The sequence below is a fragment of the Terrapene carolina genome, unplaced genomic scaffold (genome assembly GCF_002925995.2).
Source record: "Terrapene carolina triunguis isolate 2854851 unplaced genomic scaffold, T_m_triunguis-2.0 Scaffold238, whole genome shotgun sequence".
Lineage (NCBI taxonomy): Eukaryota > Metazoa > Chordata > Testudines > Emydidae > Terrapene > Terrapene triunguis.
This window is the reverse complement of record NW_020664589.1, coordinates 7,850,756-7,875,515: the sequence shown is the minus strand read 5'-3', so window position 1 is coordinate 7,875,515 and position 24,760 is coordinate 7,850,756. Positions and strand designations below refer to the sequence as shown.

General features: G+C 49.7%; 1 protein-coding gene across 2 annotated transcripts in view; it reads right to left on the bottom strand.

The window, feature by feature from the left end:
• NCS1 (neuronal calcium sensor 1) overlaps positions 1 to 24,760 on the bottom strand; it is a 109,979-nt gene that overhangs the window by 35,967 nt on the left and 49,252 nt on the right. For both annotated transcript variants that reach the window (XM_024193035.3, XM_024193034.3), the window contains exon 3: positions 11,077 to 11,101. In XM_024193035.3, coding sequence (XP_024048803.1) covers positions 11,077 to 11,101 — 25 coding nt within the window. The remainder of the gene's footprint in view (positions 1 to 11,076; positions 11,102 to 24,760) is intronic.

Below are 24,760 nucleotides of genomic sequence, written 5' to 3'. Positions count from 1 at the left end.
ATGGCTACCTGGAGCATCCATGAGCACTACAGGAGTGTGACTTCTAAAGCACACTCATGTCTGGTGCATTAATTGGTCCGTGTAGACTCTGCATTAAAAGTTCTCTAGTGCACTATAACATAATGGTGTTTCAAACAGCACTGTGTTAAAGCGCACTAGGGAAAACTCTTAGTGTGCACCAGCAGGGTAGACACGGACCAATTAATGCACCCCATGTTAGTCCGCTTTAGAAACCACACCCTTGTAGCGCACATGACCCCACTATATAGACAAGCCCTTAGTCTGTCCGTGCCTCGGTTTACCCATCTGTAAATTGAGAACAATGCTCTCCTAATTCACTCACGTGTAATACGCTTTAGGGTCCTCATATGGAAGGTGCTATAGACCTGCAAATGTCTTCCACTTATATTTGGCTATTCCCAGCTCTGGGCACTAATACAAAGCATTTTAAACACACAACACTAAAAAGACACCACAATTATTATTCCTATTACTGTAGCATATAGGAACAGCTACATAGCAGTATGTAGCATGGTCACAAACCAGGACCCTCTTGTGCCAGGTGCAGTGTGAACACAGAACAGACAGTCCCTGCCCCAAGGAAAGGACAATCTTATTTAACAATAAATTCTATAATGTTCCAGGAATCATTTTTCTAGGCTATTGCAGAGTTGCAGTATATTATTCCTCTGACACTGCAGCCTCATGCAGGCTCACGAAATGGCTGAACAATATTGAATTTCAAAATTGTTCCACAACCAAAGAAAAGGGGACTGACTTACTGCAAACCCACTAACCCAGTTTTAAGTAGCTCGAATTCTTTAGGTCAAAATTATTTGCCGGACACACGCTGGGGTCTGCTGCTTAGAGGCGCTGAGCATCCACCACGCCAACTGAAGTCAATGTGAGTTGTGGGCACTCAACCCCTCTGAACCCAGGCCCGGGGGGCAGGGTGGGGCCAGATTAGGCACCAAAATTGGCAAGTGTGGCTGTTACTCACGTTCAGGGCTCAATAAAAGCCTGTGGTTTCTCATTGCCCAGCCCCCTCTTCACTCATGCCTTGGCAGGCCCTGCTGCCTGGAGCAGGTTACAAATGGCGCAAGAAGGCGGGATTTTATAGCTCAGCCTCGTGCGCGGCTCCTGAGGAGATAGGAGGCCTTTGTACCGAGCTGAATAAACTGCAGCTCATTTTGGGCACAGCTCCGCCATGTATCGGATGGTGAAAGCTCTCCTGTAAGGCAAGCCCCTGAAATTCTCAGCGCTTCCCACTGCACTGCAGTCCCTTTGTTCTGTGGCGGCTGAGTGCACTGAATTCTGATTAACCGCCCTGCACCGAAGTACGACAGCATGATGTCCCGATGCGCGCCGACTCGCTGCTTCGGACAGAGCCTGGATCTCTAACCCACACACAAAAGAAGCCAGGTCATTTGCAACGCCTCAAATAAAGTTCCCTGTCCCAGTCTTTCATGCTTTGAGGGGCTACACTGGAGAGCGCCAGGGAGCCTACTTAACCCACGCCTGACTCACCTGTGAGCTGCGCATCAAGCCCACAGCAATACAGTCTGGGATAGATTGTCACTAAGGCTAAGATTTTATCATGGAGGTCATGAGACTCACAGAATCCATGACTTCCAGAGACCTCCGTGACATTTTTGCTTCAGCCCTGGGTGGTGGAGCGGGAGTTGTCAGCCGATGCCTCCCCCTCTCACCCCACAGCTCCCAGCTGCCATGGGCGACGACGACCCCTGTAGCCCCAAGCTGCCACCATGGGCAGTAGGGACCCCCGCAGCTCCAAACGGTGGGCGGCACGGGGACCCCACAGCTCCCAGCCAGCGCAGGTGGCAGGGGGAGCCCACAGATTCCAGTCCTGTCGGGGGCGCAGGGGGGAACCCTGCAGATCCCAATTGCCCAGGGCAGACCCCACAGCTCCAAGCTGCTGCTGGCGGCAGGGGGGATCCCATGCTCTCAGCCATGTGGGGGAGGGGGGACCCTGGAGCCCCAGCAGCAGTGGGTGCTGGACCTTCCTCCTTCCCCATTTTGTCATAGTTATTTTTAATAAAAGTCAGGGACAGGTCACGAGTTCCCATTAATTTTTGGTTATTGCCCATGACTTGTTCGTAACTTTTACTAAAAATAACCACAACAAAATCTTAGCCTTAATTGTCACCAAGGAGACTAGGCACCTCCTGGGAATGAAGAAAAAGTGTCTTCAGGGATTTTCCTTCAAAAGCCTAAAGCATATCTGTGCTTTTTCTCTCCGTCCGCAGCATGCTGGGCTCTGATCCAAAGAAAACTGATTTTTAAAAAGATTCCAGAGGCGCTCCTGGTAACAACAGGCTGGTAAGCCTACCTTCAGTACCAGGCAAATGGGTTGAAACTATAGTAAAGAACAGAATTGTCAGACACATCGATGAACATGATGTGTTGGGGAAAATTCAATATGGCTTTTGTAAATGGAAATCATGCCTCACCAATCTATCGGAATTCTTTGAGGGTGTCAACTAGGGTGACCAGACGTCCCGATAAAATCGGGACCGTCCCGATATTTAGGTGTTTGTCCCGCGTCCCAACCAATTTGTCCCGATATTTCGCTCCGCCGGCAGCATTCTTTTGTTTTTGTTTTTGTTTTGCTCCGCCGGTGGGACCCCCCCCCCATGTGTCCCGATATTTTTTTCCTCTCATCTGGTCACCCTAGTGTCAACAAGCATATGGACGAGAGTGAATCAGTCAATATAGTGTACTTGGACTTTCAGAAAGCCTTTGACAAAGTCTAACACCAAAGTAAGAGTCATGGGATACGAGAGAAGTTCTCTCATGGATCAGCAACTGGTTGAAAGATAGGAAACAAAGCGCAGGAATAAATGGTCAGTTTTCACAATGGAGAGAGGTAAATAGTGGGATCCCCCAAGAATCTGTACTGGGACCAGTCCTAGTCAACATATTCATAAATGATCTGGAAAAAGGAGTAAACCGTGAGGTGGCAAAAATTGCAGACGATAAAAAATTACTCCAGATAGGTATGTCCAAAGCAGACTGCGAAGAGTTACAAATGGATCTCACAAAACTGGGTGACAAAATGGCAGATGAAATTCAATGTTGATAAGTGCAAAGTAATGCACATTGGAAAACATAGTCTTACAAAATGATGGGGTCTATATTAGCTGTTATCTCTCCAGAAAGAGATCTTGAGGTCACTGTGGATAATTCTCTGTAAACATCTGCTTAGTGTGCAGTGGCAGTCAAAAAAGCAAACAGAATGTTAGGAACCATTAGGAAGGGGATAGATAGTAAGACAGAAAATATCGTAATCCCACTATATAAATTCATGGCATGTCCACACCTTGAATGCAGAGTGCAGTTCTGGTCACCCCATCTCTAAAAAGATATATTAGAATAGGAAAAGGTGCAGAGAAGGGCAACAAAAATGAGTAGTGGTATGGAACAGCTTCTGTATGAGGAGAAATGAAAGATTGAGACTGTTCAGCCTGGAAAAGATGACCAAGGGGGGATATGACAGAGAGCAATAAAATCATGACTGGTGTGGAGAAAGTGACTAGGGAAGTGTTATTTATCCCTTCACATAACACAAGAATCAGGGGTCACCCAATGAAATTAATAGGCAGCAGGTTCAAAACTAACATAAGGAAGTATTTCTTCATACAACGCAGAGTCAACCTGTGGAACTTGTTGCCAAGGGCTGTGGTGAAGGCCAAAAGTATAACTGGGTTCAAAAAAGAATTAGATAAGTTCCTGGAGGATAGGTCCGTCAATGGCTATTAGCCAAGATGGTCAGGGATGCAACCCCATGCTCTAAGTGTCCCTAAATCTTTGACTGCCAGAAGTTGGGATTGGATGACAAGGGATGGATCACTTGATAAATTCTGTTCATTCCCTCTGAAGCATCTGGCACTGGCCACTGTCAGAAGATAGGATACGGAGATAGATGGATAGATTGGTGTGACCCAGTATGGCCATTCTTATGTTCCTATGTACCAGAGCTGGAAGCTTGGGTGACGAGGGTCCTTTAAGAACAAAATGCATCTGGATCAGTTGTATTTGGGAGGCAGGTGCTCTACAGGAAGGAACATGGGATTTGGACTCCCAGATTCTAATCCCTGGCCCTGCCAATGACTCACTTGGACAAGTCATTTCAGCCCCGTGCCTCAGTTTCCCCATCTGTAAAATGGGAATGAGGCTCACTCACCTCCCGCAGGTTAACGTTTAGCACAGCACCTTAAACACATGGAGTGCTATACACCTGCAAAGTTACTTCAAAGCGGAACCCCCAAGCAACCTCTGCCTTCCTAACACTCCTCTTTCATGGGCAAAGTAATCACTGATAGTATGGGGGACTCTATCGAACAGCTATTAAATCTTGTGCAATCAAGAATTAAACACCACATTCCATTCAGAGCATGAGCACAAGGCCCATTCTACCTTAAAGCCCAGCTACTTTGGACACCAGTGTGACGTGTCAGTCCACATTCTTTATGAAAATATGCTTACGATATGAATATGACATAACTGAGATATACTTTATGCAAGATGGCTCACGTGAGATATCACTGGAAAGGTGATGATTTACTGAATGCGATTATCCAATGTGTATGCCTGTGTCATTTCTGTATCTGAACTTAGGAATATTGACTATGTATCTGCATTTCAACTATGCTACTTTGTGATGCCCACTGCTAACACTACCTCCAAACACAGGGGCTTTAAACATCAAGCACCTAAAGCCAGGCCTAGGCACCTAAGCTCTTGAGATACTGAACCCTACGGATTCTAGCGGGAGCTGCAAAAGCTCAGCACCTCCGAATGTCAGGTCCCTTTGGTTGAGGTGACTTGATTTGGGTGCCTGACTGTAAAGTACTCAAGGCCTGACTTTCAGAGGCAGTGAATACCTGCATCTCCCCTAGGATGCCAGCACGCTCTAAACCAGACAGTCATTCTGCAAGACTTCCAGTGACAGCGGATCCAGTGCAGGTGGTGTGCACGGGAGACTCTTTGACAGTGTTGCTTTATAGCTTTCTGGCATATTGAGTTCTCCCCGCGTCCTCCAAACCCTCCACTGACTGCCCCATTGAGTGCACAGACAGAAGCAGCTGCAAACAGCCAGATTCCTGCTGCTTAACTCCGACATGCTGCCTTTAAAGGCATCTGTTTGTTAAGAAGCTTTATAGCACTTTTCTACTCTGGAAAGTGCCTACGCAAAAATGACACCTACTTCCTCAGCAGATCCCTGCATATGGGCTCACGGCTAGTTACTTCTGTGACAAAAATCAGTTTCGTGCTCCTTTTCTCTTTGAATAGTTACGCAGAACTAACACAGCTACAGGACAGGGATCTGGATTCCATCTTTTCTCAAGCATCCTGAACAGGATTGCTAAGGAAGCCAAATTCTGCCCTCAGTTACTCTTGTGCAGGGCTGCAGAAGCTGGAAGGGAAGGAGTCTGTGAAGGTATCACGGGAGATGTAATCTGAAGCCAAAAGCATCATGCAGGTGTGAGGAATTGCTGGAGATTATGTATAAACTAGAAAGAACCCAGCTTGACTCTCAGATGCCAGGCTGAGTTTGAGAGGAGCCAACTTTTTATTGGTAAGGGATCTGATCCTGCCAGCCTCACTTCACATCCAGTGGTACCAATGAGCAGCCCCATTGGAGGTATTACCTAAAGCTGGTCAACATTTTCCGACTTTTAATTTGTCCCCAAAAGTTCAAATATCTACCAAAAAAACCCAGAGGATGAATTTTACACCAAAAATGGTCATGGAAAACTTTCCCGTTTTTTTGACCAGCTCTAGTCCTACCCGTTGTGAATAGGAATGGCAGAACCTGGGCCCCCAATGAGTACCTCTGTTCAGGAGCCATCAACGTAATGAACATGGATCTACATGGCAGAATCACACTAACTTCCTTTTTTCCAGCTCTTTCTTTTGTTGATTATTTTTGGGAGGAGACATTTCACCATGTTGCAGGGCAAGAAGAGTTCTCTCTTATAGAATATTAGGGTTGGAAGGGATCTCAGGAGATCATCTAGTCCAACCCCCTGCTCAAAGCAGGACCAATCCCCAGACAGATTTTTACCCCAGTTCCCTAAATGGCCCCCTCAAGGATTGAACTCACAACCCTGGGTTTAGCAGGCCAATGCTCAAACCTCTTGGCTAAGAGCACCCCGAATCTAAGGATGCGCCTCCACTGGGAACCTGACCCAGAACAGCTACTGCAGAACCAGCAATTCCCACAATGGTTATTTTGGAATAACTATAGCCCTTTACATTCACCCTCTACCTCATTCTGGAAGAACTTCCCGGGTAGACAAGCTTTAACTAGTGCTCTCAGGAGCGGAATGGCCCAATGTCAGATCAACAAGCTGAGCCATTAGTCTACAAAGCATGAACTCCCGTTTATCGTCTCTCTCAATATACAAGAGCGCTTCACTAAAGATAACACACCATGCTGGAAACTGAAGTGCACTTTAATTGTGTTTCTCTGCTCTCCACTGAGATTACAAATGTTATTATTTACAGTCAGATATGGGGCACACAGGGCTCCATAGATATAATGGGCACACAATGGATAATCGCCTTGCTGAGAAACATCACATCGGGATGTATTTTGTTTAGTGTCCAGATGCCTTGTCCTTAATCTGCCCCATGCATGAAATGAAAATCCCACGATCCCAGTCCAAAGGAAATCTCAGAAAAGGAATTCTCCCCAGCTCTGGAAGCACAATGGGTTGCTGAATGCTACTGAGAACTGAATTACCATAATCCAATTTGGCTGGCGTGACACTGGAACAGAATTCTTCCTGCTATACATGGCGAAATATCTGTTGAGTTTTAAGCCACTCAGCAGGATGCAAGAGTTTGTAAAAACAGAAAAACAAGGCCTTTTCCACCAACATGCTTTCAGTGCACACACCGGGGCTGACTGCCAGAGCTCCGGAGCATTCTCAACTTCATTTCATGTCCGTGGGAGCTGCAGGCGCTCAGCACTTCTGAAAATTAGGTCTCATCATCTTTCCTCCCCCATCCTCAGCCTAGAATAATTGCCACAGTGGAAGGGCTGCACCAAGGTCCTGATCCTGTTACCCTTATCCAGAAGCCGAGTCCCCCTTGATTTCAATGGGACTGCTTGCAAGAGTAAGGGCTGGAGGATTGAGGCCCACGCTCAAAGGAATATTCAAATGTTGCCCCCTGGGCTATGGTCATAATCCTTTCAAGCCAAATGCTGCAGTAAGGGTGCTGGTATCCTGCTAACCAGGAGATCTGGTTGCCCCATGCAAAGCACAACCTCTCATGGCTTCTGTGCTCAGATACCAGGATGCTGAGGGGCCTTATAAAAAGCAAGATCGTTTCCCAGGGGTGCACGTATCACCTTCATTAAAGAGACACACCACCACACTCACTCTCCAACTGAAGCTCCTGAACTTTGATTCTCATCCGCATTAGACTTCATTTGCCATGACCACCGGCAAAATGAAAAGGGTGGGATATCCGCACGCTGCGCTGTCTTTAAGAGGACAAGAAAAGCTCTTTTCCTTGCTGGACCAAATTCAGCATGCCGCACACACCAGTCAGGCTGCATCGCGTAATTTAGGTGGGTTTTCAAGATAGTCTGCTGATGAGCCAGCTGCCATAACCAACATGTTACAGGCATTTAAAGAAATGCCAAGGTAATGGGCCAGATTCTATTCTGGCTTGCTCTGCTTTTACACCCATCTACACCGTCTCTGGCTTTGATGGGATGGTTTCTGATTGCTGCTGGAGAATCAGTGCCTGGAATTTATTCCATGCAGGAGCTAACCCATCAAAGCTAGAGAGGGTGCTAAGACAGGGCTTGGCAAGCTCCATTTTTCACTGATCACTTCGTTCCATTTCCTCCTTCTGCTGGAAGCAGATGGAATTTGATTTTTCACCTTTACCCAGAGCCAAGAGCGACGGGCTCTTGCACGTGATGCTCGTGGAGGTGGAAAGGCACAAGCATCGCCGCACACCACGCGCGCTGGAACACGATGTGCAGAACTAGCACAGCCAGCACGGGATTTATGGCTGGCGCTGCACCACAGGAGTGGTGTTAAGAAACGCTCGCTCTCCCTTCACATTTGTCACTGTCTCTCATGCCCGGGCAGCCTCAGAAAGGTTCCGGCGCTTGTTCGAACGCAGAGGTGAGCGTGTAACAGCATCAATGTCAGCACTTGCTTTGGAGGCAAAGCTCATTTATCTGGAAAACTGCAGCAGAGAAAACCTGCAAACACGGGTTACAGCTTTTTTTATTTTAAGCCGCTCCATTATTTATGCCGCCCTCCAGGAGTTTTGAGGCTGCCTAACATGCAGCATTATCCAGCTATTAAGCCATGGAGATTGCTCTTAGAAAGACTCTGCATCTCCCAGAGCCCCCAGATCTTCAGGGCTTTATGTCACAATGCATCGCATGCAACCTGACAGGGAGGGGAGGACCAGGTGGGTGGGCTCTGCAAACTGAGACCCCCTTCTGATACCAACCCCGGCTAACGTTGCCATCACATTTGGTTCTGCAGCGTAGCAAAAGGTCGTTCCGCTGGGCAGCCTGCCCCGTGGTGTCTGCCTGCTGTGGCCAGAGGTAGGCCTATATTGCAATCCAAAATGTGACTGCAGCTCGGTCAGACGTACCCGCGCTAGCTTGAATCTAGCTACCGCCAATAAAAATGGCACTGTAGGTGCAGTGGCGTGGAGATCAGTGTGGGCTGTAGAAGCCCCCCTGGAATCCAGTGTGATGCTGGCAAACCAGGTGCCAGCTTATGCCAAGGTGCCCATGCCTCACTTGGATACTGACAAACACATGGCTGGAATTAGTCTGGCTCACCTGTGTGTTAGTATTGTTAAAACAGGTATTAGAGCTACAAAAATGTGCTTAATGTTTAGGCTTTGCTGAATGCTTGTAAGTTGCTGCAGGCGTTAATCTCACTTACAACATCTGTCTCCCATATTGTAAGGTAATATTGAAACATTTGCATTGTAAGCCTCTGTAACTATGCATACCACCAGAGAGGAAAGAGACATGAATCCACATGAAGTACAAGTCTCCACCAGGAGGTGTTCTCTCCTGCCCAACAAAGGAAGGCCCAGCAACACCAGATGAACTTTTGTGGAACGTCAGAGGACAAAAGACTCTCCCCGGCCCCGGGAAGAGAAGACATGCAAGTGAATGCTTCCCAACTGAATTAGCAACTGGAAGCAGAAGTGGGGAAGGAATAAAAAGCCCTAACAAGAGGAACTGTATCTTTTACGCTGCTTGGACTCTGAGGGGCAAGGGTTACTAAGCATAAACAGAAGATCTCCAGTGCTTGGCCTGGGTTAGCCCTAAAGGACACGTAGAGCTTGCTTATCCTCATTTGTGCGTACGTATGTTTACCAGCCTTAGCCTTGTAAATAACTTTCATTTCCTTTTCCTAGTTGATAAACCTTTAGATAATTTGTTACAGGACTGGCTACAAATATTGTCTTTAGTGTGAGATCAAAGGTGCAAAGGTGCAATTGACCTGAGGTAAGTGACTGGTCCTTGGGACTGGGAGTAACCTGAATGTTGTTGTGATTTTTGGTGTAAGGGACCATCTGTCACAAAGGCAAGCTTGCCTAGCTGACAAGATAGGCCGGAGTACCCAAGAGGACTGTCTGTGACTCCGTGGTTAGGCCGTTATAGGGCCTGAGGAGTTTACACTTGATGCTTGGTTGGTGAAATCTAAGTAGAGAACTCACAGCCAATTTGGGGTTTGTGCTCTGCTTCTTAACAGTCTGCCCTGAGGTTGGTGCTGAACCACTGCAGGACAGCTTGAGCCCCGGGTACATATCTGCATTGCTGAAGCCAGTGTCATCACATCTACGTGACTGGTTTTATCAGTGCTGTGTCTTCCTGAGCTGCAAACACACTTTGGATTGCAGTGCAGCCGAACCCCAAGGGTGGTCCTGAGTCATGAAAACACTTCCTGCCCAGTGGATTTCAAAGGGCAGGTGAGGAACTAATACTCAGGGCTTGGTTACACTTGTGAGTTAGAGCGCATTAAAGCAGCCCCGGGTGTCCTAGCTCACTCCCCGTCCACACTGGCAAGGCCCGTAGAGTGCTCTGACTCCAGGGCGAGAGCGCTCCTGGTACTCCACCTCGGCGAGAAGATTAACGCTTGGTGCGCCATGGCTGAAACGCCCAGGCGTCAGTGTGAACAGGGTGTTGCACTACTGCGCTCTGATCGGCCTCCGGAAACATCCCATAATCCCCTTAAGTCAAGCGGCCACTCTTGTCATTGTTTTGGAATCGCTGCAGGAATGCGGATATGCCCTTTGAAAGCTCTGTTTCTGACAGCCGGCTGCTTATCTGCTCCGAGACAAAGCAACCATTACTGTGAAATGCTGTGAGAGAGAGAGGCGGGCGGGGGGGAGGGTCTGCTGCTGTCTGAACTTACAAGACAGCATGCTGACATGCTCTCAGCTCCCCCCAAAACCCACTCTCTCTCCCCCCACATACACACAACACACTCCCTGTCACACTCCACCCCACCCCCATTTGAAAAGCACGTTGCAGCCACTTGCATGCTGGGATAGCTACCACAATGCACTGCTCTCTGTGGCCGTTGCAAGAGCTGCTAATGTGGCCACGCCAGTGCGCTTGCAGCTGTCAGTGTGGACAGACTGCAGCGCTTTCCCTACTGCGCTCTCCGAAGGCTAGTTTAACTCAAAGCGCTCTACAGCTGCAAGTGTAGCCATGCCCTCAGTACAGAAGAACCAGGCAGCCAAATAGCTGCATGCAGAGCCTGGTGCCTGAACGAGGCAGAAATGGATTATGGGAAAGACTGTTGGGCACAGGAGCCACGCCCTGAAATGACTTGTGTATGAGTCTTTTGTCTCATGACGCCTGCCTTTGCATCTCAGTTCAGCCAGCTTCCCGGACAATACCACTCTGAAAAGAAACGGAGGCAAACACACGCATACGGTTACACAAGGTGCACACACTCAACGCAGCAGAGAGAACTGACTTGTCACTCGACGGCTGCATGCACCCGGGAGCTCGCAAGAATCAGAAACACGGGGCTGGGAACTCACCACTGCTGAACCTCCTTCTCTGTAACTGAAAGAGAAAAGAAGACAGACAAGGGTTAAGCCATTTGGAGTCTTTTCCTCTGAGTTTTTTCATTTTAAGCTGACTGGTTTCTATAGCACAGGGGACTTGATTGCAGTGCACAAGGACCTTCCTGGGGAGAAAATGCCTGTTGCTAAAGGGCTCTTGAATCTACTGCAGAAAGTCCTCACAAGAACCAATGGCTGGATGTTAACGCCAGACAACTTCAAATTCAATAAGGCACACATTTTTAGCAGTGAAGGTGATTAACCACTGGAAAAAACTACCAGGGAAGTGGGGGGATTCTCCATCTCTTGTCTTCAAATCAAGACTGGAGGCTTTTCTGGAAGATGCTTTAGCCGACCAGAAGGTACCGGGCTCGAACCCGGGTAACTGGATGGAAGTCAGTGGCCTGTGATATACAGGATGTCAGACTAGATGATCAAACGGTCCCTTCCGGCCTTAAAATCTTTGAATCTATGGGTATTTTTGCTACCTTTAAGGAAGCTTATTACATCATGTCAGTTAGCAAAACTTTCTGGGCCAGATACTCAGCTGATGCAAACCAGCAGTTCCACTGGTTTACGTTGTGCAGCACCGATTTATGCCAGCTGAGGCTCTGGCCCTATTTCTCCCCCTCTTGCAGCGTAAGGTGAGGCTGATGTAGAGGAAGGCCACTAAACAATCAGGAATTTCTTTCCGATGCATCTTTTGCCACGACACGGCATGTTAAAAGTACCTGCTTCTTCTTCAATCTCAACACATTAAACACAGACACCCCTACAGACAGATAAATGGCCTCCCTCCCCATTCAGCGCTACCCCATCTGCCAACATGCTGACTTTAAGAGCTGTCTGTTTGCGCCAGGTTCCTTCCTACCTGTTGTCTTAAATGCCGTTGTCACATTTCTTCCCTGCTGACTAGCTAAATCTTCAAAGAAAGTGCTCACTGATGGTTTCGAGATCTTTTGATGTCTTTGCTTGTCATACCTCTTTTTCTATTAATCTAAAGCTTCAGAACTGACTCCCTCTGGGTTTTTGATGAATAAGCTTCACGCAGCGCGTGTGAAGATTTCATTCCTTTTCTTGCCTTCCTCCCCCCAGTCCTATTTTTATTGCTTAATTGTCGTGCGGTCCTTTTTAGCTGTGCACAGCGTTCTGCAGCTCTCTCGCTGCAGGTAAATACACTTAAACGATACGGCTTCTCCCACAGCACAGGGGCAGAGAGGAAGGCGGGGCTTGTGGACAGAAGGGTTCTACTCCTGGCTCTTGTGTGACCCTAGACAAGTCCCTTAGCCAAGCTGTGCCTCTGCATTTGCCCATGTGAAACATGGAGTTAATACTTCCCTAACCAGACTGTTGCCTGGTCTTCACTGGGGGGGATCGATCTAAGATACGCAACTTCAGCTATGAGAATAGCGTAGCTGAAGTCAACGTGCCTTAGATCGACTTAGAATCACTTACTTCGCGTCCTCGCGGCGCGGGATCGACGGCCGCCGCTCCCCCGTCGACTCCGCTTCCGCCTCTCGCCGTGGTGGAGTTCCGGAGTCGACAGCAGAGCGATCAGGGATCAATTTATCACGTCCGATAAATCGATTCCTGATAGATCGATCACTACCCGCCGATCCGGCGGGTAGCGTAGACGTACCCTGCGTGAGGGCTAATGCACTAATGCTTGTAAAGCGCTTTGAGCTCCTTGGACTAAAGAACAACATTATTTTGTATTGCGGCAACACCCAGAGGCCCCAGTCAGGGATCAAGGGTCATCATGCCAGGCTCTGTATGCTCTCGGAACGAGACAACACCTGCCCTTGCTGCAATTTATATAAAACATTAATGGGGTTTTTAGCATCAACCTTCAAATTCCAATCGGAAACGACTCCCAGGCCACATTTCCCAGGCGCGGGATAGCTCTGAGGACTGGAAGTGATGTACAGAGCTGTGATGATTTGGAGGATCGGTCTGTAAAAGTCATGAATGCTGGTTGACATTATGAAATTGTTACTATAAAAACTGCTGTATGGCTGAATGCTTCTGCATAAACGTGGAACCCACAAGGGCTGGCAAGGTCTGCATCACATCTTCCCCAGACCAGGGACAATGGAGAGTTGTCAACCTTAATGACTGTACTCTCACCAAACAATAGCTATGCTAAGGAGGGTGCCTGAGTTGGGAATAGTTTTCTCCGTCTTTCCTCAACAAGGGCCCCGGGTTTGGAGAGTGGAAAGTCACCAAGCAGAAGACAAACACCAAGGTGTCAATGCCAGCCTTTAAAACCCAAAGAGACTAGGTGGGTCGGGGGAAGGCTCACAAAGACACACACAGGAATTTCAGGCAGGAGAGGGGAAAGGACGGATTGGCCCAGGTCAGCGGAGACAAGAAGATTCCATGTCTCAGAACCCAAGACATGGAACAGAAAGACCTGGATGGATGAATCCAAAGAAGGCACTGGAGGGGTGAGGAAATTGAGGCAGAGAAATAGGTGTAGGGTTGATTATTTGTGTACAGATCTGTGTGTTTCTCGTGCTATTAAAGACAGAGCAATGCTGGGTTCTAGCCCTGTGCAAAGTCTGTATGTGGTAAACTGTAACCAAACAGGCTCACACCACTGGCTGGAGTTCAGGGAGAGGGTGGGTTTAAGCTACGGGGGAACCTGAGGACCCGGGGCCTGGGCAGTGGCCACATGGGCTATGGTCTCGAGTGGGGGTGGCGCCCAAGCATTGTGCCTATTCTGACTCTGGAGACTTACAGCACGCAGGATCCAGCACCTGGATTCCCTGGCAACAGTCTGGGGAGTGGTCAAGAAGGCCTGGTCGAGCCCCTCTCCATGACAAGAACTTTCCCTTGTCACCAGTTCAAGCCCGGCTGACGTCAGAACCTCTGCGTGGCTATTCAGTGCCTTCATGAGTTAACGGTCAGCCAGCACCCTTGCCAGCAATGAGTGAAAGAGACTGAAAGGCTGAACTACCCAGTCAGTCCTAGCACTGAGACACAATAGCAAAGCTGCGTGAGGGATGTTTATGCTGCTGCTGTCTATGCTGTACCCGTTCGGTGGATAAATAGGGCATCTCTCTGCAACATGAAACGTTACACACGCTAAATTCATTCCAATGGGGGGGGCCTATTTACTTCCCCAGTACCTCACGTTAGCACAGAGATTTCCTGCAAAGCAGCTGCAGGAAAACTTTATTATTAACACATCCTGGGCATGCGTAACTTGATGATATTGACAAAGTTCTGCTTATTTCCTGTAGATTTGCTAAGTATGGCCATTTAAACACAGAAACCTGGAGAGAAAATTAAGTTTAGCTGATATTAACTCTTAAAAAAAACAACACCCTGGGTTTGGCCACTTGATAAAACTAACAGGAAGAAAAAAATATATTATTCAATTTCCCCCTAAACAAGACAGCCAGAAAGTGGAAGTTCACCAAAAGGGTGATTCTCAGGCACACAGACCCCCCCACCAGCTCAGGCTTTATATAGACACATGAAGTTTTGACTGCAGCTGCAGCTGTATTGCCCGCCCTGAGGGCTCAAGAGTCCCGAGACCAGCTCCACAGAAATCATGAGATTGGCTAGAAACATTTTTTTAAGTGGAAGCTGAGACTCACAATCACGTGACTCCAGGAGCTGGGGGTTTAAGAAAAAACACCCAGTAACATTAGAAATAAAGTGGCAAGAGTTGGCATCATAGTTGGAGTAGGATCTAAGCTGTTTGGAGCTATTATTGATGGCCCGGGAGACAGCTCTCTAAATTTCAGAGGTGCCCATAGGTTTCTATCCCAAACCTGGAAAACACAATCATGCACACCAAGGTCTGTTTAGCAGGAATAAGCTGCATTTCACCTTTTGATATTCTCTCTTCTTTCACCATCCCCTATCTCCTGCAAGCATCCATTAAACCAGTGGTTCTCAACCAGGGGCCCGGCGGGGGGGGGGGGGGGGGGGGGTGAGGGGGTCTGCCGGGGGGGGCCAGTGTTAGACTTGCTGGGGCCCAGGGCAGAAAGCCAAAGCCCCACCACATGGGGCTGAAGTCCAGGGCCCTGATCCCCGCCATCCGAGGCTGAAGCTGAACTTAGCTTCGCAGGGGGCCCCAGGCAATTGCCCTGCTTGCTACCGCCTAATGCCGGCTCTGGTTTTAAACCAGCTGTTGTGGCACAGGTGGGCCGTGGAGATTTATAGCATGTTGGGGGGGCCTCGGAAAGAAAAAGGTTGAGAACCCCTGCGTTAAACTCCATACGCAGATACAAGGCATCTAGGCCCAGGATCATCAGGCCAGAGCCATGACAGTGCACTCTGAGCTCTCCCCACAGCCCCGCTCTCAGGAGCGGAGAGGATCCAACACGTGTGATTCTGCATTTTGCCAAGGAGAAGAAGGAACGTTTCCCTGCGTACTAAGCCTGGGACAATATTCTTTGGTTTTCTCATAACAGATCTAGAGTTACATAAATTCATGTCTTTAGGGGAAGGACCCAGTTATTCAGGTAAGCAACGTCATGTACCAGGTGGCTGAGGCACATTACTGGTGCCAGGACCTGTTTGCACGCTCACCCTCTCTTCTGCTGGTGATGCAGGGAGCCAAGCGATTGTGGCTGGAAGCCTGGTGCCAGGAGGCTGGCTGAAGAGGGAATAGCCTTGTTCATCATTGCCTCCACATCTCCCCTCTACATACTAATAACAACAAAAACAAAAGCACTAGGTCTGAAACTGACTAGGATAATGAGGCAGAGTGGCTACATGTGGATATGTGAGCAGCTGATAAAAATAGAAACTCCAAGATGCATGAACAGATGCCAATTACCTTGAATGGCGAGACACCCAATAAAAGAAAGCAATTTTCCATCAGAAAGATTTATAATGTGCTTGGCAAGAAGCACAGGCTGGAGAAGGTAAGGGCTGGCGTAAACACAACATCGGGGCGATGGCGACAGCACATACAAGACATGGCTCCAGCCGGATGCTGTTGGCGAGGGGGTTCCAGAAGCCCCTGTTACCAGCTGCCAAAGGAGAAGTGGGCCAGACCCCCCTCTGGTATAAATCACACAGCTCCACTGGCTTCAGAAGAGTGACGCTGATTTGCGCTGGCTGAGGATTTGGCTCGGTGACTTTGCTTTGGTGCACAGAAGCCCAATTCAGGATTAGAGCTCCGTGCCGCTAGTCGCTGAACATGCACCCAGTGAAAAGATGGGCCCTGCCCCACAAGGCTTACAATCGACGTGCTTGTCTTCACTGCAGCCTTAACTCGGGTTCTCACTCGAGCGTTGTTCCGAACCCAAATCCCAGCCACACCCACAAACCTTTTGCTCAAGCGTGGTCGTGCTTCACACCTGGCCTAGTGGGCCTGTCAGTGAGACAGGCTAACGCCCGGTGCTGCCAACATTCGAGCTGCTAACGTCCCCGCTCAGCAGTGTGGACGCAAGGTAAGCAACTTGGACGCCGCTCCTCCGCCTATGCTTTCCCACAATTCCCCCGGCCCATACTTCCTTGCCATTTACCGACTCCCTGCTTCTGCATGGGAAGTCACCTACCGGTCCTTATACACTGGTGAGGCCTTTAAATCCCAATCCTGCTGTGCTGCTACCAGAAATCTGGCATCCAGGAGATTGTCCTCTCAGCGGGCTGCCAGCTGAGAGAGCATGCCAAGCTGGAACCAGGTTACTAAGCTGCTGGGTGAAGACCACTTTCCCGGAGGTGAACAGACAACTTCTCCCAGAATACGCTGCAAAAGAGTTCAGCTTAGTGCAGCACCAAGAACCATACGCTATGCCCCAGAAGTCCTAGTACACCACACGAGCGCGCAGCACCAGTGTGGACTGCAGCAACTCCAGCATCGGCTTCGCAGTGTTGCGCTCTCACCCAGGCTAGGCAGTGGTCACACACAGGTGCCAATCACTGGGTGACACCCAGACCCGACTGAAGTTAATGGTAAAACTCCTACTGACTTCAATGGCATCAGGATTTCACCCCACGCATCTTCAGAGATCAGATGCACTGTGAGCCAGTTGAGGGGCATGGGCCGGAATGGAGGCTCCCAGAGCACAGGGCTCAGGGACAGCGGGAGAAGAACAATGTATGTTTTCACTGAAGAAGGTTCTCTAGACTTGGAAGTCTGGCAGCCACTTGGGAAATTCAAATGCAGACGCTGGGGAGGGAATATTGGCACCTGGGCTGAGGGGTGGGAGCTCTGCTTCAGTAACACAGCAGGAGGGATATCAGCGCTGATTTCAGCAGCACTGTCTAGCAGGATGGTCAAGAAACAAGCATTGTAGAGGACAGAGAGGCCTGGGCTTAATGAAGCCAAAAATGACACATCAGTCAGAGAGAGAGGCCTCGTCTACATGGGAGAAATTGACCTGCATCGCTATTCTGGAATAACTCCCCTATGTGGACGCTATTCCGGACACATAGCGAGCTATTCCAGAATAGCTATGCTGGACAATTTCCCTGTGTAGACAACCTCTGCCCCTTGGATCTAGCTGTAAGGGTGGGATGAGTGGAGCTGTTGGGCTAAGAAGAGCTTCCAACCTCTGATGTGTGGAGGTAACAAGTAAGCCAAAGTCGGCCCTGTCGTATACCCCAGCGAAGCACCCCACGCGCCCAATGCCCATTAGATTTAATTCTGCAGCGGCCCTGTGCCCCAGTTGCAGTTTCAGACACCTCTATCATTTCCTTTGCTGGTGCCGGCGGGCGCGGCGGGAGCTCAGCACCGCAGGAGCTCAGATCGCTTGTTTAGATGCCTTCATGTGGATTTAGGAACCCTAGTTTGAAAACGTTGGCCTGATCCTCTCACGGAGAAGCATGCATCCCCAGTGCAACCCCAACTGGGACTCATCTGAAAGGACAGGTCTGAGAAGCAGCAGGAAGGCACCACTGTCATTTATTGGCAGGAGAGAGGTTAAAGGCGTTTAATGCTTCAAATGCTGCAGTGCGGGGTTAACTCAACAGGAAAGATGCTCCCCCAGTACATCCATCGCAAACAAGTACCTTCAGCAGCCTATTGAGAGGGGAATATGAGCCATTTTCTCCATCTATCTAGCTACTTATGCGGCCTCCCTTACTGCCCTCCCTGAGTGGTTCACAGCCACTAATGACATCTCCCCTCTTCCTCCTAAGAGGGGCTGGGATTATATTCAGAGGATGAGGTAGGAATAAATAATAAAATAACCCCAACAAAAGGGGCCTTCTGTAATGGGGCCAGGGAGGTGTGGGCCAGGGAGCAGAGCACAGGATGGGGATGTGGGTAGGGGGTCAGCTCAGACTACCCATACTAATTGCTCTCTAGCCTCTCTCTCCAATTGCATTTCCTCTGAGGTTCTATTTCAGTCTCGGCATCAGTGTTTCAACTCCAGCAGGAAACAATTAAGAAACTTGTGCTTTTTTTAGTAAGGGAAAAATGCTGCTAAGGACACACTCCAGTTGGGTGGGCAGGGAGGAAGTGATGGAGCGGAATCCCTGCTCATCTGGGGCACGGCTCTCACTCTTGGATGCATGCAGCAGCCTCCCAAAACCCGCTGAGCACAGCCGGCGGGAGAGGCTCTCGTGAGTGTATGATGCTGAGAGATCGGGTGCTCCGTGTGGTGACACTGTCAATGCTTACCTAGTGGGAGTTGTGCATCTAAATCTCCTAGGTTCTGTAGGAATGGAGCCTCTAAATCCTTTAGGGATGGCTTTGAAAAATCTCGGCCTACAACATCAACTCTACTAGAAACCAGAGTGTGCCCTGCTATTATATGGTAAGTACAGACATGGTCCCTGCACTGGGGACCCATACGTTATGTAGATGGACAATACAAAACACACTGGGAGACCCAGAGAAAGCTTCTCCCTAAGAGCTTTTCTAACCGGAAAGGGTGATAGGTTATGGCTTGCGGCTTCTTCTACCTCTGTGTTTGCTTGGGCCACATTCTGATCTCAGTTACAAGGACAAAAACCTGGAGGAATACCACTGGAAGTTAGTGGACTTGCTCCAGATCGCACCTGGTGTAAACAAATTCCTGGCCATCCGGGGTAAATGAGCTCCAGGACTCACTCCAGATTGCTCCGGATCTAGTCACTGACATTCTCCTATTAGGCAGGGGGGCTGAAATTCTGACCTGGAGTGGAATACTGTTGAGCCAGCCCATTATGCCTTGTCCCCTGCAGCGCAGACTCTCTGCTGCAAGTGAGGCATCCTGCGTAGGTGCTGCATACGCTAGGGTGACCAGACGTCCCGATTTTATAGGGACAGTCCCGATTTTTGGGGCTTTTTCTTATATAGGCTCCTATTACCCCCCACCCCCTGTCCCGATTTTTCACACTTGCTATCTGGTCACCCTAGCATACGCAGAGGTACCGTGTGCCGGACCCTAGGCTGGGGACAGCGTGTAACAGCAGGCTGCAAACCAAAGGGAGGAATGTGCCGCCTCTTTTAAGCAGCTAATTAACCTTTAGGAACCTGTGGACTTGAAGGTTTCCTCTGGGCTCTTGAGAGGGGAGAGGGAGGTTTAACAGGCTGAAGGAGAGGAGTGGCCTTTCCTCACTGGCCTCCTTCAAAACCCCATCCCTCTGTGATCCCAGTGGAGGGGCCCGCGCAGCCTGGACTGGCTTTGAAATCGTTCCTTCTAAAGAACAGTGCTTTCGTGGGAGCATGTTCTGAAGGAAGGCGAGTCTGGTGACACACAGACCAATGGGAGCTGTGCTCTAGGGCAGTGGCTCTCACCCTTCCAGACAACTGTACCCCTTTCTGGAGTCTGATATGTCTGGCGTACCCACAAGTTTCACATCACTTAAAACCTACTTGCTTACAAAATCAGACCTAAAAATACAAAAGTGTCACCGCCGCACTACTACTGAAACCTTGCTGACTTTCTCATTGTTACCATATAATGATCAAATAAATCAGTTGGAATATAAACATTGTGAGTACATTTCAGCGTATATAGAGCAGCATAAGCAAGTCATTGTCTGTAGGAAATTTGAGTTTGTACTGACTTCGCTAGTGCTTTTTATGTTGCCTGTTGTAAAACCTGGCAAATATCTAGATGAATTGATGTGCCCCCTGGAAGACCTCTGCGTACCCCCAGGGGTACACGTACCCCTCATTGAGAACCACTGCTCTAGGGGGTGAGCCCGGAGCTCTCCCACTCCCATGGAGTTAGGTCTGAGCACTGAATAACATTCGGCCTTCTGTGTATTGCTAAGGGCTCCCCGCTCCCCCCATCCCTCTTTGCTCCTAGGAAGCTTTCTCAGACAAGAGCAGGCTCCCGGAGCACTGTCTGCACTGCTCCCCATTCGCCTCCCATGCCCCCTTCAACGCTAGGCAAAGATGAAAGGAAACGCAGCAAGTTGCCCTTGCCCAAAAGCACAGGCAGGGAAGCCCTAGTAACTATACCACGAAGCATCCGTCACGGCGAGTCAGGGCTCCGGGGAACACAGGTTCCAGTCCCCAGTGCTGAGCACCACGAGAAAGAGCTGGATCTCTGGTCACCACACCCAGGAAAGGGAGCCTAATGCGCTTCCCTGCAATGCCGCCTGAGGTCACCCAGTGAGTCAGCGGCAAAGCAGAGGACAGAACCCAGGAGTACTGATTACGTTAACACACTTTGCAGGAGGGAGCTGGGTTGCAGCTCTGCATGGTTAAGGATGAAATCCTGACTCCACTGGGGCCAGTGGGAAAACTCTCATCAGTGCAGGAGACAGCGCTTGAGGGCCCGTTTGCAACTGGGGAACAAATTCCCACCGGGAAAAAGGACCATCACAACCACCTCCACACCATCCATGCCAACTGCCAGATGCCCCTCTACCCAACTTCTCCAGCACACACAGGGTACCATGGACGTTTAAAAACAAAACCCTACCAAAACAAAACACTCCACTGCACATACAAGTCTCCCCCTGGGGTGAGGATGAGAGCGAGCAAGCCAGAAGTGACAGATGTTAGGCACTTAATCCACATCTGGAAAATACAACAGTGATGAGGGCAGGAGAAGAACCTATATGGAATACAACAGAGGATTTCACCCCCTATGGTTAAGACCCCTCCATGAAAAGTAGGGAGAGTTCCAGGCCTGGTCTACGCACTGACTTGCACCAGTTTAACTAATGGGGTGATTTTATACTGTTTCAGTTAAACTGGAGCAACTGGGTGTGTGGACACTATTTCCACCTGGCTTGTGTCATTTAACCAGCCTTGTGCCAGTAAATTTACAGAAACAAGCTCAACTGATAAAACCAGTTTAAAACCGATACAAGGTCCACACACACAAAAGCTGCACCACTTTAACTAAGTCAATTGCAACTTTTGTGTGTAGACAAAGCCTTAAGAGAAATCAGTGACAGAGTCAGAAATGTGAGCGCAGGCCTGGTAAGTTACAGGGCATGGCCAGAAGAGACAGCTCCTCCCCGCAGTTTATCTGAGCAACTGGAGACAGTGCAAATCTGGGTGTATAATCTTAAACCTCTCCCTCTGAGCAGCACTGAGAGATGTCGCTGCCTATGCTCGCCTACTGCAAAAGAGCTTCATTTCCACTCGGCTTCACCCCCGAACCCAGCTCTTTCTCAGAAAGCAGGAGAACAGACAGGATAAAGGAAGTTGGCCCATGGATTGTGGGATACTTTTGACGGACTCCCAGGACCTGAGTCGCGGGGGGGGGAGGGCTGCATCTACACTGCAAAACAATTGGCTTGTACTCTAGGTCCTTGACTTGGGTTTGAACCCTCCATATCTGCAGCGAACTAGGACCCCAGGTCTGAGTTCGAGAGATTCCTGTGTAGACAGAAGGGGGTGGGGTGGGCTCAAGCCTGAGTCTGAGCCCCAGTTTCCACTGCAGTCTAGACATACCCTAGGAGACCTTCCAATTCCAACCAGAGCTCCGCAGACCCTGAGGCTGAATCCTTCATACATTGTAACAGTGGGGAAGTGAATGGGTTAAACTCAATGTGCCGCAAGACCATTGCCCCTGGGGGCGACTCCATTAATCCCAGTGAACCCACTGGTCTTGAGCCAGCCTGTCATGAAGTTCAGGACCCTGCCGTGCCGCTGAGTCCCTGCATCGCACAGGGAATGGCAGAGGCACAGCACATGTGCCTACAAATTCAGGTACGGCAAGAAACTGGAGGCTGCTTCGCCTTTGTCGGGTGAAAGCAAGCCCCGCACCCTGCTCGCCGCCTGTAAGGAAGGTGCGAGGGGAGGCTGTTGGCTGCCCAAACACAACTGCAGAGCAGATGACGTCTGCCCCTGCGTCCGGCCCCGGGAGCATTTCTGTGGCTGGCTGGCGCATTCTGTTGGCACGTGCGTGCCTTGCCACACCCCCTGCGTGTTTACTGACACAGCACTGGCGGCGTTAGAACACAGAGAATTTCCACTGCACCTTCAGCATGAATGAACTGAACCTTACACAACACAGGGGGAAGCATCATCCCCATTTTACAGATGAAATCCTCAGCACAGCCGAGGGACTCTCCTACAGTGACCCAGCCCAGCAGCGGCAGAGCCGGGGACTGAACGCAGGACTCCTGTCTCCTAGTCCTCTGCTGCAACCGCAAGGACACGCGTGTCCTCTCCCTTGCCCCTCACGTACACAATAAATCAGAAGACGACAGCCTCCCCTCCGGCTTCATGGGGACTGTCCCTCTCTCCGGGAGGCTTGCAGATGAGAAACTGCCCCAAACATGAAGCAGATCCTGGGATGCGTCGCAGTCTCCGTCACACTACGAAACAGAGCCCCCTAAGGTGTGCGTGCAAGCTTGTGTACGCACGTGTGAGGGTGAGGACATGCATGGCGGATGGTGCATACTCTTGACGAGGGAGGAGCAGGGTGTGCAGGCCGGGGGAGGATCCTGGCTCTGACTTCTGCCACTATGAAAAGTGCTGCTTTGCGCCACTTGCCCTCACAGAGCGCTAGCAAAACAGATTCATAGCACAGCTCCCCTGCCCAGCCCCTTTCTTTTATTGTACTTAAGATTAATAGGAGCAGCCATCGGAGAAGCCCAGCGTGTACAGTCGAGAACAGAGGCATTGGCCAGGTGCATCTGCAATCACTGCACAGTTAGGAAAGGACGCCGCTGCAGCCAGAATAACCTCTTCCATTTTCCTATTTCCTCAGCATCTTCAGACATTAGCCCAAATTGTGCAAACTCCTGACAGCCCATGGCCAGCTTGGTTTGTGACCCAGCCTCCTGGCCACTGAATCCTTTAGAATCCCACTGTAACACCACAACAGGTGGCTTGGGGCAGGCTGTTTGACCCCCGGCATTTTGCAGGATGATTCTCTAATAGTAGTGATCAAACCTTTTCCTGAAGGTTTGTAGGGACAGCGCCTTGACTGCCTGGCCCGAAATTGACAGTGGTCTCCAGGGGCAGGATTTGTTCATATGCAGCCTGGAGCAATGCCAAACAAGGCACAGCTTGATGGAGAGACCAGTAACAGTTTCATGGGCCAGTCTCTGGTGAGCCACCCGGGACAGAAAGAAATGCTGTCTATCACGCAGCGGGAGGAGAGCTGGGAATCCCAGGGACACACAGTGCTTCTGGCACAGTTGCAAGGTATTGAACCTTTGCATTGTGTTATTCTAATCGTCACCTTGATATTTTCTCTCCCACTTCAAAAGAAGATCTCCACAATAATAAATGCACTTCCACATAATGGTTTTCATCGGTACCTCCAAACACGCTGTACAAAGGTGGGGAAAGAATTATTAGCCCCATGAGCCTTCCAGTTCTACACTTCCACGATTTTCCAGATATAGGGAAATTAAAGAAGAGGAAGATTAAGTAGCTTGCTTAAAATCACAGAGGGGCTCCCTCGCAGAGCTGGGAACACCACCCAGATCCCCTGACTCCCAATCCTGTAACCACTCACCACCCAAGGCTATCCCCTGCCATTTCAAGCACCCACCTAACAGCCACCAGAGGGTAGCAGCTTTCAGAACACACCTACCTGAGCTAGAGCTGAACCGGTGACTTACAGGCATGAGCCTGCAGTCTATTAGTGGCCCACCAACCCACCTCTACATGGTTTTTGTGAAATAGGCGCTAGAGAGGTAGGTAGGTAGATGGGTGAGCAGGTGACCTGGTCTCCTTTCAATGCTTCTCTGCTCCCCGCTTTTGGGGCAATTGGGAATGGAGGTGACACAGAACCTCTTGGGGACATACATCAGAGCAGAGGTGCTCCCTCACTTCCACACTGCTATATTACCACGCACCAGCTGTGTGGGTGGGCAGGCCCCGGCTCCTAATTCTGAGCACAATGAAAAGGTGACCAATGGCCCTCTGGGCAATACAGCAGAGGGCTGGACCACCTGATCCCGTGTACACCCAGAGTGAGAGGGCACACACAGTGCAGAAGAACTGCTTTCAGTAAAGGGAAACGCACATTGCGTTCCTTGTTAATCTCGTCGTCGTTTAGCACTCTCTCCTATAACAAGCCTTCCCCTAACCAGCAAGTCCTTCCCCCTTGGCAGAAAGCACCGACTGCACCCCCCGCCAGGTGACACATCACATTTTGGGCCTGAGTCTCTAATTACAGAAGAGGAGATGACTGTTAAGCCAATCACTGGCTAACCTGGAGGGGGTTAAAGCGGGCAGGCATTGACTTCAGCTCCTTGTCGACCTTAATTTCCCCCATCAGCTTGCTTTCGGGTTGTCTCATCATTCCCACTTCTGCCCTCAAGCAGCTGGTGCTAGACA